Source organism: Chinchilla lanigera, unplaced genomic scaffold (genome assembly GCF_000276665.1).
Source record: "Chinchilla lanigera isolate Chin_1 unplaced genomic scaffold, ChiLan1.0 scaffold00092, whole genome shotgun sequence".
NCBI lineage: Eukaryota > Metazoa > Chordata > Mammalia > Rodentia > Chinchillidae > Chinchilla > Chinchilla lanigera.
In genome coordinates this window covers 7,503,601-7,520,569 of record NW_004955493.1, presented here as the reverse complement: position 1 = coordinate 7,520,569, position 16,969 = coordinate 7,503,601, and the positions used below count along the sequence as shown (strand labels likewise).

General features: G+C 53.1%; 3 protein-coding genes across 5 annotated transcripts; 2 read left to right on the top strand and 1 right to left on the bottom strand.

Annotated features, from left to right (window-relative positions):
* On the top strand, positions 1-1,182 carry LOC106146707 (spidroin-2-like; the record flags this gene model as incomplete). The annotated part of the gene is given in 1 exon segment (XM_013504770.1): positions 1-1,182. A coding segment is annotated over 1 exon segment (247 nt), but the record flags the coding sequence as incomplete, so codon positions are not given.
* Positions 1,183-2,259: 1,077 nt separating this feature from the next.
* Positions 2,260-8,150, bottom strand: Prr14 (proline rich 14). 3 transcript variants are annotated; one of them, XM_005405264.2, is made up of 12 exons: positions 7,744-8,150; positions 6,911-6,981; positions 6,623-6,791; positions 5,517-5,635; positions 5,262-5,448; positions 4,937-4,980; positions 4,634-4,743; positions 3,658-4,246; positions 3,454-3,523; positions 3,279-3,370; positions 2,761-2,832; positions 2,260-2,671 (listed from the first exon to the last, which is right to left on the bottom strand). In XM_005405264.2, the coding sequence occupies exons 2-12, from the start codon at positions 6,931-6,933 to the stop codon at positions 2,392-2,394; spliced, it is 1,755 nt and encodes a 584-aa protein (XP_005405321.1). In that variant the 5' UTR covers positions 6,934-6,981; positions 7,744-8,150; the 3' UTR covers positions 2,260-2,391. The 3 variants fall into 3 exon arrangements, with proteins under 3 accessions (XP_005405321.1, XP_005405323.1, XP_013360216.1); XM_005405266.2 differs by lacking the exon at positions 6,911-6,981 and having other exon boundaries at positions 7,744-8,149; XM_013504762.1 differs by lacking the exon at positions 7,744-8,150 and having other exon boundaries at positions 6,911-7,417.
* LOC106146705 (proline-rich receptor-like protein kinase PERK10) lies at positions 7,048-7,974 on the top strand. The gene has a single exon (XM_013504747.1). It carries the CDS (start codon positions 7,048-7,050, stop codon positions 7,972-7,974), a length of 927 nt encoding a protein of 308 aa, XP_013360201.1.
* Positions 8,151-16,969: the final 8,819 nt, after the last annotated feature.

Genomic DNA, 16,969 nt, shown 5'->3' with positions numbered 1-16,969 from the left:
TGCATCCGGAGGCGGCGGGGCCGGGAGCGGCCTGTCCGCAGGCCCGGGGTCGCAAGCGCGGCGCTGGCGACCGCACAGGGACGGGAAGGCCACGGCTTCCCCTTTAGAGCAGGACCCGCCGGCCCTGAGCTCGCCTCAAGGCCAAGGCCTGGAGAGCCGGCGCCGCCCCCGGGGCGACAAGCCCGAGGGCCCCCCCTGTGGGGCCGGCGGGGCCGCGACGGCGAAAACGGGGCGGCCGTCCCTTTAAGATGAGGCCTCAAGTTGTCCAGCCCCCGGCCCCTTTAAGGCGACCCGACTGTGTCCGGCCGGCCTGGTGCGGTAGCCGCCCCCTGCCAGGGGTCGAGGCAAGTCTCCCCGAGGAAGAGGAAGGGCCACCCCTTTAAAAGGGGCCGAAAGCTCGACCCGAAACGCAAACCTCCCCTTTAAAAGTGTCTCAAGTCCTCCGGTTAAAAGAGGCCACCCCTTTAAGGAGTCCAGAATCCTTCAAACAGCAAGCCGTTCCTTTAAGGGTTCGCGAGTTAAGTTTCTAGTCCTCCACAAGCAGCCACTTCCCCTTTAAGCTGAATTTAAAGGACTTGTAGCGTGGGCGGGGAGAAGAGGTGGGAAATCCCACTCGCTCCAGTTCGCCCAACAGCCCAGTTCTCAATTTGTCAGCTTCAGTACGACGGCTTCCCCTTTAAGGCTGGCGTCAAAGTCGGCCGAGTACGACGACTACCCCTTTAAGAAGATTTAAAGGGGCTTCCTCCAAGCCCAGCTACAGCAGCCTCCGCCTCCGGTCGCCATGAAAGGCGCGGAAGGGGGGCGGGGCTGCGGGGGCCAGCCCTCCAAAGCCCCGGATGTGAGGCAACGGTGACGGGTAAAGCTTCTCTGTCCGCCGACATAAAAGTCTCTTCCTGCTTTTCCCGTCTGTCTGACTTGTGCCTTAAGGGATCCGGAACGGCCGTTGGGCACCGAAAGAACGCCAGCGCACCCTCCCGTCGTCTCCTTTGGAGTCTTGGGCCTCTTCTCCGCCTGGACTCTCTTGCCCCTCCTCCCTCTTCCTCCTCGGCCTACGCCTCCTTCCTTTCGCTGCCTCCGCCTACCCTCCGCCCCCTTCCCCCGGGCCGCTGCAGGCTCAGTCGTTGATAGGGTAGGAAGCACTACACGTCAAAGTGAAGGGCGGGGTCAAACCCTGAGGAGGGGGAAATGTGTAACCGCCCCCAACCTTTGATTGGGTCCGTCTTAGCCCCGCCCTTCCTCAAGTCTTGTGACTCCACTGATTAGGTGTTTGCGGCGGTGTCCCACGTGATCCCGCCTCTTCCTGCTCTTCCTTTATTGGCCACCTGCTGATGGCGTCGAGGCGAGGAGCTGACTAGGGATTGGGATGTGGTGCCAGTCTTAGTGGACAGTTGACCACTAGGTGGCGCGCGGCCGCGAAAAGTACTGTTGCACCACGTCTCCTTTCCGCCGCACTCGGCGTTTCGCGCACGCACGCGCACGGCGATCCCCACTCCTCGCCCGCAGCCTGCTGCTCGGCGGGTCGCTCGGGAGGCGGGGAGCCGCGTCCGTTACCTGGTACCTCCCGGCCCGAGCACAAAAACACCTTGCGTCTGTGTGGCGCGCACGTTCTCACAGAGGCATTCGTTTGGAGATAACAGTGCTCTATGCGCCCCCTTCGGAGCCTGCGCCGCTGTTGCATTGCGGGCGCCGCGCGGCGCGCTCTCGCGAACCGGCTGCCCGGGCTGCGAGGGTCCGCACAGCCGCTGTCCCCGGCGAGGACCTGCGCCGCCTGCGCCAAGCTCGAGTCCAGCAGCAGGTCTTCGCGAAGGCCTGGTGCACTCTGAGCCTTTTAGTCTCCTTTGATTTTTTTTTTTTTTTCTTGTCTTTTTGTGGTACTGGACATTGAACTGGGTTACTGAGCTACATGCATCCCCAGCTTCTTTCATTTTATGACAGGGTCCCGTTAAGCCACTTAACCTGGGCTCAACCTTGTCATCCTCCTGCCTAAGCCTCCCCAAGTAGCAGGGATTACAGGCAGCGCACCATGCCCGGCTGTGCCCTTTACGCGAATGGACTGGGAGGACCCGGGAGCTTTCTCATAAACATCCTTCCGCAAAGAAATCTCAAGTCAAGAGAGAATTTCCGATCACCATTGCTTTTCTTCCGTCCCCAAGGCCCTTCTCGCACGTTCCGTGCACCACTCCCTTTTCCCGGACCTGTGAGGGGGCTCGACATACATCAGGCAGTGCGGCCAGTCTCACGAGCAGCGAGAGACGAAAAGAAAATCAGAAGCATCGAAAATTTTACTAGAAATATAGAGAAAAAAATATAACTGCCTCAGAGGTTTCCCCTCCCTCTAGGGAGATGGACGGACAAACAGCGCCTTCCCTGGCTGGGAGATGGACGGAGCTCCTAGCACTGGTGGGGCCTCTCCCCACCCGCTTTTTCCTCCTCCAGGAGCAAGGCATCGAGCTCCTCCAGCCGCTTCTGCAGCAGAGGCCCCACGTCCCGGCTGGGGGCCGGGCCGGGAGTAACAGTCCTGCCCGCGGTCGCCCTGACCCCGCGGGATGGCCGACGGGATCGAGGAAGGCTGCCGTCTCGAAATTCTACAGCCCGGCGGAGCTTCCTGGAGCTGGTGAAAATCAGAGTCCCATTGCGCTCCCGTGGTTCCTCAAAGATGGTCTCAAAGGTCCTGGAGCAGGCAGAAGGAGGCGCTGTCAACCAACGTGCCCCCCTGGCTCCAGCCTTCCTCTACCACCCTTGACCTTCAACGTTTCTCACCTCCTGCCTGTGGGTGACTGATAGTTCTTGTTGGTATAAATTTCTTCCAAGCTGAACTCCTTCTTGTTCAATCTGGGAGCAAAGAACAGAGGACACGAGAAACCTCAGGCTGGCGGAACTTGAAGAAGGGATAGGTAGCCGGGCGTGGTGGTGCACGGCTGCAATCCCAGCACTCGGGAGGCTGAGGCAGGAGGATCGTTGGGAGTTTGGGACCAGCCTGGGTTACAAAGTGAGCTCAAGGCCAGCCTGAACTGCATAGTGAGACCCTGTCTCAAAAAAGACCAAAAATGAGAAAGAAAAAAAAAAAGGGCTAGGTAAAGCCTAGGCTATATTTTAGTTTCTGGGACATGCCAGGGTCAGGAGAGCTGTCTGAAACAGACAGGGAGTTTGAAGCACAAACCACATCAAATTCAATCTCCCGGCTAGGCTGTTCGGCCTGAGGAGACGAAGCCACACTTCAGGGGTGTGAGCCTCCGTCCGCCTGGTCAAGGCAGCTCCCTGCCCAGTGAGCTCCTCACCTGACTGGACGGGGCAGCCCCATTGGTGTAAGATTCAGTTGAGGACGGTTGGGTGTTCTGCGTATTCTGAATCGGGAAACCTTTCCCATAGTCTGCAAAAAATGGCATCATGAAAGACTGGCATGGCCCTCCACCTCAGGGCCCTCCGTCTGCTTCCCATCACCTGTACGCCTACCTTGGTCTCGGGGTCTGAAGGCACCTGGTCCTTTGAGGCCCCTGGCTCCTTCCCCTTGGCCGAGCCCAACCTGCGGAAAAGGGGAAGGCTCGGTGGCAAAGAGGGTTCACAGCACCGCCCCATCTCCTGCCCGGTGCACACTGCGGAAGGAAGCCAGGCTCTGGTTGCGACCAGGCCTTCAGGAGCGTCCATGGAGAGCTCTACCTGGGCTCTGCTGCTTCGGAGAAGGAGGAAGTGGGCGCAGTGGACGAGCAAGATGTGGCTCGAGGAGGGGAGGCTCCTACTCCCCCGAGAGGGAAGACCTCCTTCCGGAGACAGGGCAGAGGGGGCGGCGGGGCGCTGGCCGTCTCTCCACCCCCGACGGTGTGCCGCCGCGGCCGTGGCCGGCTTGGTTGGGGTGGAGAAGGGGGCCAGGCGCAGGGGCCCGGGCCCGGGCGCCCCAGATCAGGGCAGGAGTGGCTTCGGCCCAGAGAGAGTTTAGGGAGAGGTGCACGAATACTGTGGTCCTGAGACCGCCACTGGCGGATGGGGGGCCGGGGGCTGATGGTGGCAGTGGCTTCCGCGGCCCTGCACTGCTCGGCCTCCGAGATGGCAATCTTCAGCTCCAGCTTCATGGGCGGGGACGGGGGTGGGGGCTCCGGGGTCTTGTTGGGTGTAAGGAAGATGTCAGCGAAACTCTCCAGCTTGGAGCGCACGGAGCGGAAGAGGGGGGCCAAGCCCCAGGGACTGAGGCGGGGGCGCAAAAGGCTGGATGGTGGTGGGGTCGATGGGGGCTCCAGAGCCGCATCTGGGGCTGAGGGAAGGAGAGTGTCACAGGTGGGCACCCCTCAGCGGCAGCGTCTGAGCCCCCCCAAAACACTGACCTGTGTCCACAGAAGAATAAGCCCTCTTCTGAAGCTTAACTCCTCCAGTTAGGAGCTACACCTCCAGCCTCGGCAGTCTAAGCCCCACCCCCACCTCTGCACCTGACATAAACTCAACTATGAGCTTGTATGGTGGTGGAGGCCTGTAAACCCGGCACTTGGGAGGCTGAGGCAGGAGGGCCCCCGTCAGTTAAAGGCTAGTCTGGGCTACACAGTAAGTTCCAAGCCAGTCTGGACTACATAGCTAGACCCTCTAGCAAACCAAACCTCACCTAGGCTTTTCTGGACTCCCGAGTCTCACCCTTCTGAGTTTTTACCTGGTGTTGGGCTGTCCGCATGGTCTGCAGACAGCGGGTATGGCTGGAACGGAGGATCTCGGTCCCTGGGTGCAGGCGTTGACTGGTGAACCATCATCACAGGCTCAGCTCTGGATGGAGGAACAAGGCAAAGGCTGGGGGAGCTTCCAGGGTCAGATCCCCCTCGGCCAGCACCGCCCTGTCCCTAAGTCCTCTGAAGGAGCTACAAGGAAGAACTGGTGAGTCATCTGAAGCCCTTAGCTCTGGCTACCTGGGTGATGGCTGCGGCGTGAACACTCTGATAATCCCTTCCCCAGCTCTCACCTTTGTACTGGGATGATGAAGTTGGGGCTCTCACCGACGAAGCCCTGGATGTAAACATGGGATATTTGTGGAGAGGTAGGGAAGCCCTCTTTGGCTTCCCTAGCTCACCGTGTCCTGATTCTTTCAGTCCCCAGATACCCCCTTGGGTTCACACCAAAGACTTTTTCTTTAATATAGCCTTTGCTCGGGCAGTGTCTGCTGTCTACGATGCTGTCGTCCTGCCCTGGGAGAAACCTACCCAGTTCAGGCTCCCTACGCTGCCTTCTACCCCGCTGGTAGGACTGCTCTAGCCGGATCCCTGACATCCTCAACTCTCTTTCCGTACCTCCGCTGGGGGCCTGGGAGCACCAATATCTTCCAGCAGCACCACCAGGGTGGGTTGGGGGGCCCGGTCCACCTTTTGTGCAGGGCTGCTCTCAGGGCTAGGGGTTGTCCTCGATCGCCGCCTCAGCGTAGAAGATCGGTGGATGCGACTTAAGGGATCTCTGCATAAATGCAGAGAGTCGGGAGGCCTGGTGAGAGACGGGAAGATGAGCGGGCTCACAGCCTGCCAGCTTCCTGCCCACCCCCCAATGCGCACCTGGCCTGCGAAGACCACTTGACCTGCCTGGGCGGTGAGGTGGGTGCCTGGTTACAGACAGAAGCTTGGTGGTCGCTCTGGTCCCATGGGATGAACTCCTTTTGTCTGGCTCGGGAGACCTAGCGGAGGAAGAAGTGTTAACAGCAGGAATGAAGTTGGACTAAACTGGGTTTCTTTGTGCTTAATAATGCCCTTAGGCACAAAAGGGACAGAGATCATGGCTGGAATTCACTTGGATCACCCAGAGCTAAGTTGGTCTGAATTAGAGCCTAGTTATTAGAGTCCTGAGTGGCAGGTGTGGGTTGTGAGTAATCTCATCGGGCTGTTTAGAGAGATGAAAAAGAGGGTTACTTTGGGCGGGTTTTGCCTGATTTGGGGCCTCAGTTTTTCTCACCTGTGCAGTGGAGTCAACTATCATAGTGTGCTTCCCAGGGGAAAAAAGCAGAAGAATCGCAGAAATGTATGAGAGAGAAGGGAAAGATGGAGAGAGGTGGGGAGGGAAAGGGAATAAAAATTATTAAAAAAATCAAGAAGGGCCGAGGATTTAGCTCAGTGGAACAGTGCCTGCCTGGCAAGCTGGAAGTCCTGAGCTTGATTCCCAATACAAAAAAAAAAAAAAAAATCAAGATATGTTAAGGACACGCACTTACTCCCTAAGATGAATAAGGATAAACTTCATGTGCTGCGAACATGTCCTACTAAAATAAAAACAAGAACCAAAAAAACCCGCAAGACCAAAAACAAACAAAAAAACAGAGAAAGCTGTGACAGCATGATTTACTGAGAAGGAAGGGCAAGCGTCACGGTACAGAAAAGGCATGTTACGTTGTGAATCTGTATGTACAGCCTGGGAATATTTTAATGAAACACGTCGATGTATAAAGAAGAATCGTAGGAATGTGGTTCCAGGCCAGCGGGCGGAGGGACACTGGAGACCCGCCTGGTGCCAGGCTGGAGTACCTGGAGGCCACGCAGGGCTCAGCATTACGAGGCCGCCTAGCCGGTGGGCGTGAGCGCCATGCGTTTGTCTCCCCAGGAGGGAGCTGGTCCGACGGTGGTACTGAGGGGGGCTGTCGGGGAAAGGTCTTTCCGCTCAGGGGGCTCACCGTGTGGGGAGCCATGACATCTTCCAGCACCACGGCCAGGACTCGCCGAGAGGCCTTTTCCAGGGGAGAAGGGGCCCCCCGGGGCTGCAGCCTCGGTCGTTTCGGGCTCCGGGCTTCCCGTAACGCTCGGGCTAGGGGCTGACGGCACAGACTCGGCCGGCCGGAAGGACTAGGGTGAAAGAAGCAGAGGACAGTCGCTTGAACCTGTCGTTGGCTCTAGTTTCCCAGTACGGCCACCGAGACCCCCGTCTCCCGGGCTCAAGACAGGTGGGCGGGGTGCGCTCTCACCTGGGATCCCCAGGCAAGTCCATGGGGAAACGGCGGCTTCAAGGGGTCCCTGGGGGATCCCAGGCTGCGGCCTGGGATGAGGGGGAGCAGGGGAGCGCAGAGTGAGGGCCGGCCCCTTCCCAGGGGCTCCGCCCTTCATGATCCGCCCGCTCTGGGGTAGCCTACGGGCCGGAGCCCTGAGGCGCGGCAGTGGCGCCCCCGACTGGCCGCCCGGCGAGGGAGTCCTCTCGCCGCCGCCGCCGCGATCGAATCACTCGCGCCCTGCCTGGCACCTGCCGCGAGAAGCTGGACTGCGGAGGGCCAAGTTCTCACGGCCCGAGCCTCTCGAGGCCTTGATCTCTGCAGACGGTGCCCCGAGACCCCCGGGACCCCAGTCCGGGGAGGCTCCGTTTCCGCTGAACCCCTCAGATACTCCTCCCTCGGCAAGTGGCCGAGGACGCCGAAGCGGTATTCCTCGCAGCGACGCCCCCCACCCCGATTCCCTAGATTGGATCACGATGAAAAGAACCCTACAGCGTAGCTCCTCCAATCAGACGCCACGCGAGGTTCCTCCTCCCACTATGCGCCTCGGTTCTACAAAGCCTCACTCATTTAGGGACGGCCCAGGCTTGGGCATCGCGGAGCTCGGTCTGAATCCCGGGGGACCCCCTGTCAAGCAGATACCCCTTCACTCCAACCTGGGGGAGGTCCCGCCCACAGACACCATCCCAACCCCACCCTGGCCGAATCCCAGCCCAGCGTCCCCACAGCCCCGGACCAGGTGGTTCAAATGTCCCCTCGCCACCCCCGCCCCTTCTTCAGTCGCCCCGCGCCCTCCCCCGCGCGCAGCTCACCGCCGCCTCCCGCGGATCTCCAGTTTTCGACAGCTTCCACGACCGGCTCCTTTAAAACCAGCCTCACCTAACGCTGCCCAACCACTAAGGGCTTTCTTCCCTCAACCTTCCCGCGCCACCCAATCGCTAGACCCCTTCTTCCGGGTTGGTGAGAAACGAAGTGAAGCCGCTCAACGGCCATCACCCTTAGGGGCAAGAAGCCAAATCGGACAGCACCGCCATGGTAGTTAAGGGCAAATAGCGTCGTTTAGGTTGAGCGTTAGTGTACCAGGTGGCGTCATCTTTAGAAGACCAGTCAGTGGCTGAATAGTATGCCAGGTTTCTTGGGAAATTGAGGCAACATTAGTGAAGCTAAAGTCCCTCCACGTTTTTTAAGGTCATCTTCCGGTTCTTTCGTTTTTAGGCCAATAAAGGTCGACCGAGTGCTAACGATTTGTGAACTTCCCGATGTCCTAGAGAGTCCTCATTTGAAGCCGGTTCCGGCTGCATACCGAGTCTCTTAACTGGGTTCCCGCATCGCTGCCAGGGGCCTTGAGTCCTAACGCCGAGGTCAGAGACCAGGGCTGGTGCTGCCTCCGGCTCCAGTGTGTGCAGGGTCCTAGAGACTAGAACCGAGGTGGGGAGGAGGCTGCGTACGCTGAGCTCCACTTCACCTTCTTACGGGAGAGGGGGGCGTCTTGGTCTTAGAGGGGTCACTATAGGGGTGCCGTTGCAGGAGCCCAGTAGCCCACACTAGCTTACTTAGCGGAGCCGGGCCCGCTTTCCTCTTTCTGATCAGGGCTCCACAGGCACTGTTAGGAATGGCTTGTATGATGGCGGTGCATTTTTTTTTTTTTTTCCTGTTACCGGGAGTCGAACTCACGACCTTGCGCTTGCCAGGCAGGCACTGTGCCGCTGAGCTAAATCCCCAGGCCCTCGGAGCATGGTTTTGAGGAGTAAGGCAGGGGTGGGATCGCAACGCTTGGGGAGACTGTATCGTTGAGCCTTTACTAGAAGCTGGACTGCTGATGGGGAGGGGTGGGCAGGTACTGGGCTTTTAACACCTAAAGGCGTCCTCACCACCTCCCAAAAATCTGTGGCTCTGCTAGTTCTCCTTCCCCCAGAATTTCTTTCTTCCTTCCGACAAGGTCTCGCTATGTAGTACACGCGGCCTTAAACTCACTATGTGGCCCAGGCTGGCCTCCAGCTTGCAGTGATCCTTCTGCCTCAGACTCCTGAGTGCTGGGACTACAGGCCCACAGAATTTCTTGTTCGGTTCTTTTTTTTTTTTGGCTTTGGGGGTGGAACCCAGGGCCTCTCACATGCTAGGCCAGTGTTCTACTACTGAGCTACATCTCCAGCCCTTTTTCTTTTTTAAAAAAATTTGAGACAGCGTCTCACTAAATTGCACAAGCTGGCCTTGAACTTGAAACCTAGAGCCCTATGTCTAAAATCAGGATGCAGATGGCCAGGTGTGGTGGTATAATCCCAGCACGTGGGAGGCTGAGGCAGGAGGATTGCCTGGAGTTCCAGGCCAGGCTGGACTACACAGTGATACCCTGTCTCCACCCGCCCTCCCCCTCGCAAAAAAAAAAAAAAAAAAAAAAAGGCAGTCCAGTGGTCTGGTTGTGGTAGTGACACTTGTAATCCCACCACGCAGGCAGAGGCTGGAGGATTGCCCTGAGTTTGAGGCAGCTTGGGCTACGTAGCGAGTTCAAGGCTAGCCTGAATTAGACAGCAAGACAGTGTCTCAAAAAGACAAAAAACAATTAAGAGGGCTTTGTGAGATGTCTGATGGAGCAGGCAGCAGCTTTTCCAGCTGGCAGTGTGGTGCCTCAAGATGTTCCTTGCAGTGTGCTGATGCTTTATTTAGGTGGGAGTGCTTAAGAGAGTACAGTAGTCTCAGCCTTAAGACACTGAACGTTTAAACGCACAAATCCTTCCCAGGCCCCAGGGTGGAAGCCTTCAGGAGCAGAGAAAACAATGTGAGGTGCCTTGTCCAGTGCAGCTCTCAAATTTCCCAGGAGGAGGACAGTGGAGGATGAAGAAGTGGAAACAAGAGTCAGAATGTAGAAAGCTGAGGTCAGGTGGAGCCTCCTCTCCTGGTGGGAGAAAAAAGAACTGCCCAACAACTGCATCAAGTTTATTTACACACAGGGAGTAGGGTTTTGATTCAGTTGAAACCCCTCTGCCTAACAACTTGTTTGCCTGGCTGGCCTCGAGCACCTCACATTGCTGGTGCTGGAACAGCTTGTTCATATGGCTCCCCTCGGGCGCTCTGTGTTCTCGGGGCTGGCCTTGCTTTAGCCCTGCTCATGTGATTGATCTCCAGCTTCAGCTGCTCCCCACAGTGAGATTCTTGTTTTGCTTTGTTTTTTTAGACAAGGTCTCACTATGTAGGGTAGGCTGACCTTGATCTCACAGTATAGCCTAAGCTGACCTCAAACTCCAGCAATCCTGCCTCAGCCTCCTGAGTGCTAGGAGGACCATGCTGGCCAGTGAATTCAAGTCCTACCTTACTAATCTCACACTAGGCAAGTGCTCTACCACTGAGCTACATCCTTAGCCCTTTTTATTTTTTTCCCCTACCCCTTGAATTTACCCTTTCCCTCTGCTCAGTGAAAATAGATCTAAGATCTTTAAGATTTCTTTGCCAGCTGGTGTTAAGGTTTTCCAGTACACTGGCAAGGAAGACATTACAGGAAGAAAGGGTGTTTTTTTCTATTTTTGGGTGCTGGAGATCAAATGGAGGGCTTCTTGCATGCTAGGCAAGCACTCTGCCAGTCCTACATACTCAGCCCAGAAGAAAAAAGTTTTGCTTTCTGGTTGCATTGAGCACTGCTGATAGGCTCTGAAGTGTCAGTGGGTTCCCCAGCACCCACCTTCTCCGGCACCTGCAGCTTCTGCACCTCCCATCACGGTGGCCATCAGTACCTACTGGCCAGCAGCTCCCCTGGAACCATCCTTGGATGGCTTTATAGTGGAGTCCCTCCAGGGAGGCACCTTGTCATGAACAGCTTTCCCTGGCACCTTGAGGGAAAATTTCCAAGAAGTCTGACCAGAGTGGCATCTTAGGGAATTCTGTGGCTGCTCCAAAGAGTTGTGAATCTCCCGCCCAGGAAGGAGGGAGGCTTTTTCTTGTATGCTCTGTCTAAACTTGTGTAATAGTGGCCACTCCTTATGTCCACTACCCTTCATTTTTTAGAATTCCCTTTACTTCTTACTATTTATACTGGGCAAAAATTTGTTCCCACCCCAAAGATATGTTTCAATCGTAACCCTTTCCCCTCAGTATGTATGTATGTATGTATGTATGTATGTATGTATTTCTGAGACAGGGTCTCACTATGTAGTTCAGGCTGGCCTTGAACTCACTATGTAGCCCAGGATGTCTTTGAACTCAGGGCAGTCCTCCTGCCTCAGCCTCCCAAATGCTAGGATTACAGACATGCACCAACATGCCCAGCCTTCCTTAGTTCTTGTAAATTTGACCTTATTTGGAAATAAAAAACTGCACATGTAATCAAGTTAAAATGAGGTCATATTGAATGAGGATGGGCCCTAATCCAACTACTGTTGTGCTGTTTCAAGAAAGGGAAATTGGGACACAGACACATAGAAAGGAGAATGCCATATGACACAGAGGCAGACATTGGAGACATGGATCCACAATCCAAGGAGAGCCAAAGACTGCCAGCACGTACTGGAAGCTAGAAAGAGGCAAGAAAAGATTCTAGCTAGGAAGATAACACACAACCCGCTACTCTTCTTCAAATCTTTCTATCTATCTACCTATATGGTTTGTGAGAATAATTCTGCTTACAGTCGAAAGCACTTGCACATCAAAGCAGCAAGAGAGAGAGAGACAGAGGGAGGGTGTGTGTGAGCACCGGTTGTGAGCACGTAACGTTTGTCATCACATACGAGTATTGAGGGACATAACTCATTTATCAGGTTAAAATGTACTAGAGATGTTTGCGAATTCTTTCTTGTCTCTCTCATACCAACATGAAGGTTTTCAAAGGTAAATGCAGGTTAACTAATTTTCCTTTATATTTTGTATTATATTACACTATTGTAATCATTTTTATATGAATATTTTTGGGTTGTGGAATGAATCATTTGAGTTTCCATTATTTCTTATGGAGAAGTTTGCTTTGATATACAAGTACTTTGGATTACATGTTTTTGGGATGACTCATGCTTGCAAACCAAGGTTTGACTGCAACGGCAGGCAGAAGCACTGAAACAACACCCAGAATTTGGAGGCAGATTTATTTTACATTGCCAGGCACTGATTGAGATCATTCCCAAAATATCAGGCCCTGATCTCTGGTGGTCCTGGGCTCATATGGGATAAGCAAGCAGGAAGTACAGAAGCAGAACAGCTTGTCAATTGGGGATTGGTTCTTACAGAGTGCATCATAGTGACCATCTAGCCATCACAGTGACCAACTGTTTCTAAGAAACAAAAGTAACAGGAACTGTAACCAGAACTTTACCTGGGCAACTAACAAACTGAAATATACTGGCGGGGTGGGGGCACATTTTCTGCTACACATATGTATTTTGAGGTGGGGAGATAGGGCCTCACTGTGTTGCCCACACTAGTCTTAAATGCCTGGAGTCAACTAATCCTCTTGCCTCAGCCTCCTGAGTAGCTGAGACTACAAGCATATGCCACTGTACCTGGTACTGGGGATTGAACCCAGGTCTTCCCAGGGAGCTACATCCTTAGCCCTTTTTTTAAATTTTGAGACAGGGTCTCCCAAAGTCACTAATTTGCCATGCTGAGTTCAAACTTGTGGTCCAGCTTCAGCCTCCTAGAGTGTTGGGACATCAGGCATGTGTTACCATGCCCAGCTAACTGGTAATTTTTTTTTTGGTCTTTTTTGAGACAGGATTTCACTATGCAGTTCAGGCTGGCCTTGAGCTCACTTTGTAGCTCAGGCTGGTCTCGAACTTGGGACAATCCTCCTGCCTCAGCCGCCCAAGTGCTGGGATTACAGGTGTGAGGCACCATGCCCAGCTGCTTTAAGTAATTTTTTTTTTATGTAAGCAATTTTTTTTATGTAAGCAATTTAAAAAAATTTTTTTTCTGGTACCAGGAATCAAACTCACGACCTCGCACTTGCCAGGCAGGTGCTGTGCAGCTGAGCTAAACCCCCAGCCCCTTTATCTATTTATTTATTTATTTATTTTTAACATGGGCAGAGATAATATTCATTGATGAACTTGTTATGAAGGAGTGGATGGCACAGTGGAAACTTTCTGGAGTGCATGGCCTGCCACTTACCCGGGGACCAGGATTCGAGATGTATTTCACCCTACAGCCACCAGGGGTGAGGTGCTTCTCACCACCATGTCTTCAAATTAGTCTGCATTGAACTTGGTGAAGCCCCACGTGGTGGCCAGGGAACTTGAATTTGACTCTGTATGGGGCCTTGATCATGTTCCTTGTCCTGCAGCCTGGTGCGGATGGACGTGGTGACTTGTCCAGTGTGAGCACCCCCTACTGTCCCTTGGGGCTTCCCAAAGGCACCCTGCATGCCTGTCTGGAGCCTGTTAGCCCTCAGGAGATCTTGTTGATGTGGATGACATGGAGCTGCCCATGGATATGGAAGCCGGCTTTGCCGTACCTTTTTGTTTTGTTTTGTTTTTGCTTTTTTTTCCCCGGTACCGGGAATCGAACTCAGGACCTTGCGCTTGCCAGGCAGGCGCTGTGCCGCTGAGCTAAATAAATCCCCAGCCCCTGCCGTAGCTTTTTATCCTGTACCTGTCGCCACAAATCTGGGCAGCCTCCGGAGCTTCGGAGGAAATCTGCTCATTCATGGGACACTAGGTGACCACAAAGCGGGAACGCATCCACTTCTGCCTTCTTCTCTGCCAGGTCAGAGATGCAGACCTTGGCATCAGGGACACCTGAGCAGGGGCAAGACCTTCGGTACGGCTTTGCTTACAATACCGGGAGTGCCGGGAGGGACACAGCCCATGGCAGCACCATGCGTCTACATAGGCGCGCCTAAGAGACTGCTTTAAGTAATTCTGAAGAGTGCTGTCACACCTGTGAGAAAACTGAGCACAAGAGCACATGGAGGCCGGGGATATAGCTCAGCGGCACAAGCGCCTGCCTGGCAAGCGCAAGGTCCTGAGTTCAATTCCCGCTATAAAAAAGAAAAAAGAAAAAAAAAAAAAGAGCACATGGTGCTGGGGAGGAGAGCTGGCCTGGCTGACTGGGTGGCTGCCAGTCGTCAGAAGGTCATTCCTGACGTCCTGTGCTTGCCAGTAGGGTCCAGATCTAGGCAACATTCAGAAAATGAGACCAGGTAGAGGTGACTGAGAATGCTGCTGCGTGGAGGTACAGGCCGGGGAGCAGAGGGCCGTGGTGCTCAGGGGTGGGGGGCAATGCTGGGCGGGGAGGTCCAGGAAAACAGATTCACACCACTGTTACCTTTCCCCCAAAGAGGAGACCTGACTGTGAGGTAGTGAGGGTCTCGGGTTGTCAAGAAGGTCCTACATATCAGCTGAGCTGTCCATCCTGTTTGTTTAGGTTCTTTTTAATTCTGGTTTTTTGTTTTTGTTTTTGATTTTTTTTTGGGGGGGGTACTGGGAATCGAACTCATGATCTCACACTTGCCAGGCAGGCGCTTATGCCGCTGAGCTATATTCCCAGCTGTTTTTTTGTTTCTGAGACAGGAGCTCGCTCTGTAACTCAGGCTGGCCTTAAACTCACTATGTAGCCCAGGCTGGCCTCGAACTCAAGGCAGTCTTTCTGCCTCAGCCTCCAGAGTGCTGGAATTACAGGTGTGTACTACCACGCCCAGCCTACTTAGATTTTCTTGGAGACAGGGTCTCACTATGTAGTCCAGGCTGGTCTCAAACTTACTTGCTGCATCAGCTTCCCAAGTGCTGGGATTGCAGACGTGCACCACCACGGCTGGTTCCTATTACACTTACAAGGCGGCAAAGCTGGGCTGGGGATGTAGCTCAGCGGTACACCACCTGCCCAGCAAGCACGAGGCCCTGAGTTTGATTCCCGGTACCGAAAAAGAAAATAGTAAAAAAAAAAAAAAAAAAAAAGGCGGCAAAGCTAATATAATGTTAGAAGTCAGACATGGTAGTTACTTTGAGGGGAAGTAGTAACTTGAAAGGTTGCTAGGGTGCTAAACATGTTTTAGCTTGATCTGGGCACTAGTTATGTGGCTGTGTTCACTTCATGAAAATTCATTGAGCTGACAGTTTTGCACTTTTCTGTATTATATCATTCAGTTGATTTTCTCCTGGGATCAAACTCCCCTCTCCCACTGAGCTACACCTCTGGCTTTATTTATGTATTTATGGGTACTGGGGATTAAATCTGAGGTCTCTGCACTGAGCTGGATCCCCAGACCTTTTCTGTTTTCTTTCTTTCTTTCTTTCTTTTGGTCTTTTTGAGACAGGGTCTCACCATGCAGTTCACAGGCTGGTCTTGAGCTCACTTTGTAGCCCAGGCTGGGGGTTGATTGCAATGATCCTCCTGCCTCAGCCTCCCGAGGGCTGGGATTACATGCGGGCACCATCATGCCTGGCTTTTTTTTTTTTTTCCTTTTTTTTGACAGAGAGTCTTGCTAAATCACTAATTTGCCCAGTTGGGGCTCAAACTTGTGATTTTCCTGCCTCAGCCTGCCAAGTAACTGGAATTACAAATGTGTCCCACCATCCCCAGTTTAAATATATTTTTAAATAATGTATGCGTCACTGTGTACAACCTTGGATTAAGGTCTGCCAGAAGACTTAGTGTGATGATCATACTAAGGTCATCATACGTTCGCACTACATGTAAGATTTCTGTGAATAAGCATATACAAATGCAGATCGATTAGTGATAGGTAAGTTGCATTTGTGATTTAAATTCAACTAGGGCAGTCAACTGTATTAGGGTTTTCAAAGATGGCAAACAACTCCGAACAAAAGAGTATAATCTTTCTTTGATTTATACAATTATCTCCCTCCCTGCCTCCCACTTGGCCAGTGTTGGGGTGGAACCTAGGGCTTTAACAGATTAAGCAATCACTCTACAACTGGGCTACATCCCCAGCCACTGGGGTTATACATTTGTACTTATGAAATGAATTTAGGTCCTCAGAGTTATAAACCTGTGGAGTTTTTGTTTGTTTTTGTTTTTTTTTTTTTTGAATTAAGGTTTCACTTCATTGTTCAGGCTGGCCTTGAACTCACTATGTAGCCCAGGCTGGCCTTGAACTCACAGCAATCCTCCTGCCTCTGCCTCCCGAGTGCTGGGATAATAGGTGTGTGCCAGCACACCCAGCTTATAAACATGTTCTTAACTACAGAAATGTCTGGGTGTTCTGAGAATGATGGAGGACAAGAGACAGCTTTTCACTGGGCAAGACTGCCTGGCACTGTGTAGGACGCCTGCACTGACCAGTTAGTACCAGCAGGTCCTGCATTACTATGATGTTAAAAACAAAAACAAAAACAAAAAACCTCTCCATAAATTCACAAAACCTCCTCTAGAGGGTGCCACTGGCCCTGTTAGGAGCCTCCAGGTTAGGGCCACAGACAGAGTACTAGTTTCTCACTGTGGCCCTGGTCCCAGCACTGGGAAGGTGGAAGTGGGAGCATCATCTGAGTTCTACAGTTCAAGACCAACCCCGGGAACATAGTGACACCCTGTATCAAAATTTAAAAAAAAATTTTTTTTTGGTCTTTTTGAGATAGGGTTTCCCTATGCAGTTCAGGCTGGTCTTGAGCTCACTTTGTAGCCCAGGCTGGCCTCTAACTCGCAACGACCCTCCTGCCTCAGCCTTCCTGAGTGCTGGGATTACAGCCCTGCACCACCACACCTGGCTCAAAAAAAAAAAAGATTTTTTAAAAAAAAAGGTCCAAGGATGTAGTTCAGTGTGAAGGCCCTGGGTTTAATTCTTGGTACCACTGAAAATAAAAATCAAATAAAATAAAAACTAAAAAGCACTACATTGCTTCACCTGGAAAACGACCTACATATATCAAGAGGTGAAAGGATTAGTGAGGGTTCAGTGAAGACCAGCTCAGTTGAAGGAAAAAAGATATAAAAAAGTGGGGACTGCCACTATGCTTAACTTCTAAAAGGTTCTGCTAAGCTGGGCGTGATAGCACATGCTGTAATCCCAGCACTCAGGAGGCTGAGGCAGGAGGATTGTTGTGAGTTCGAGGCCAGCCTGGGCTACAAAGTGAGTTCAAGATCAGCCTGAACTGCATAACAAAA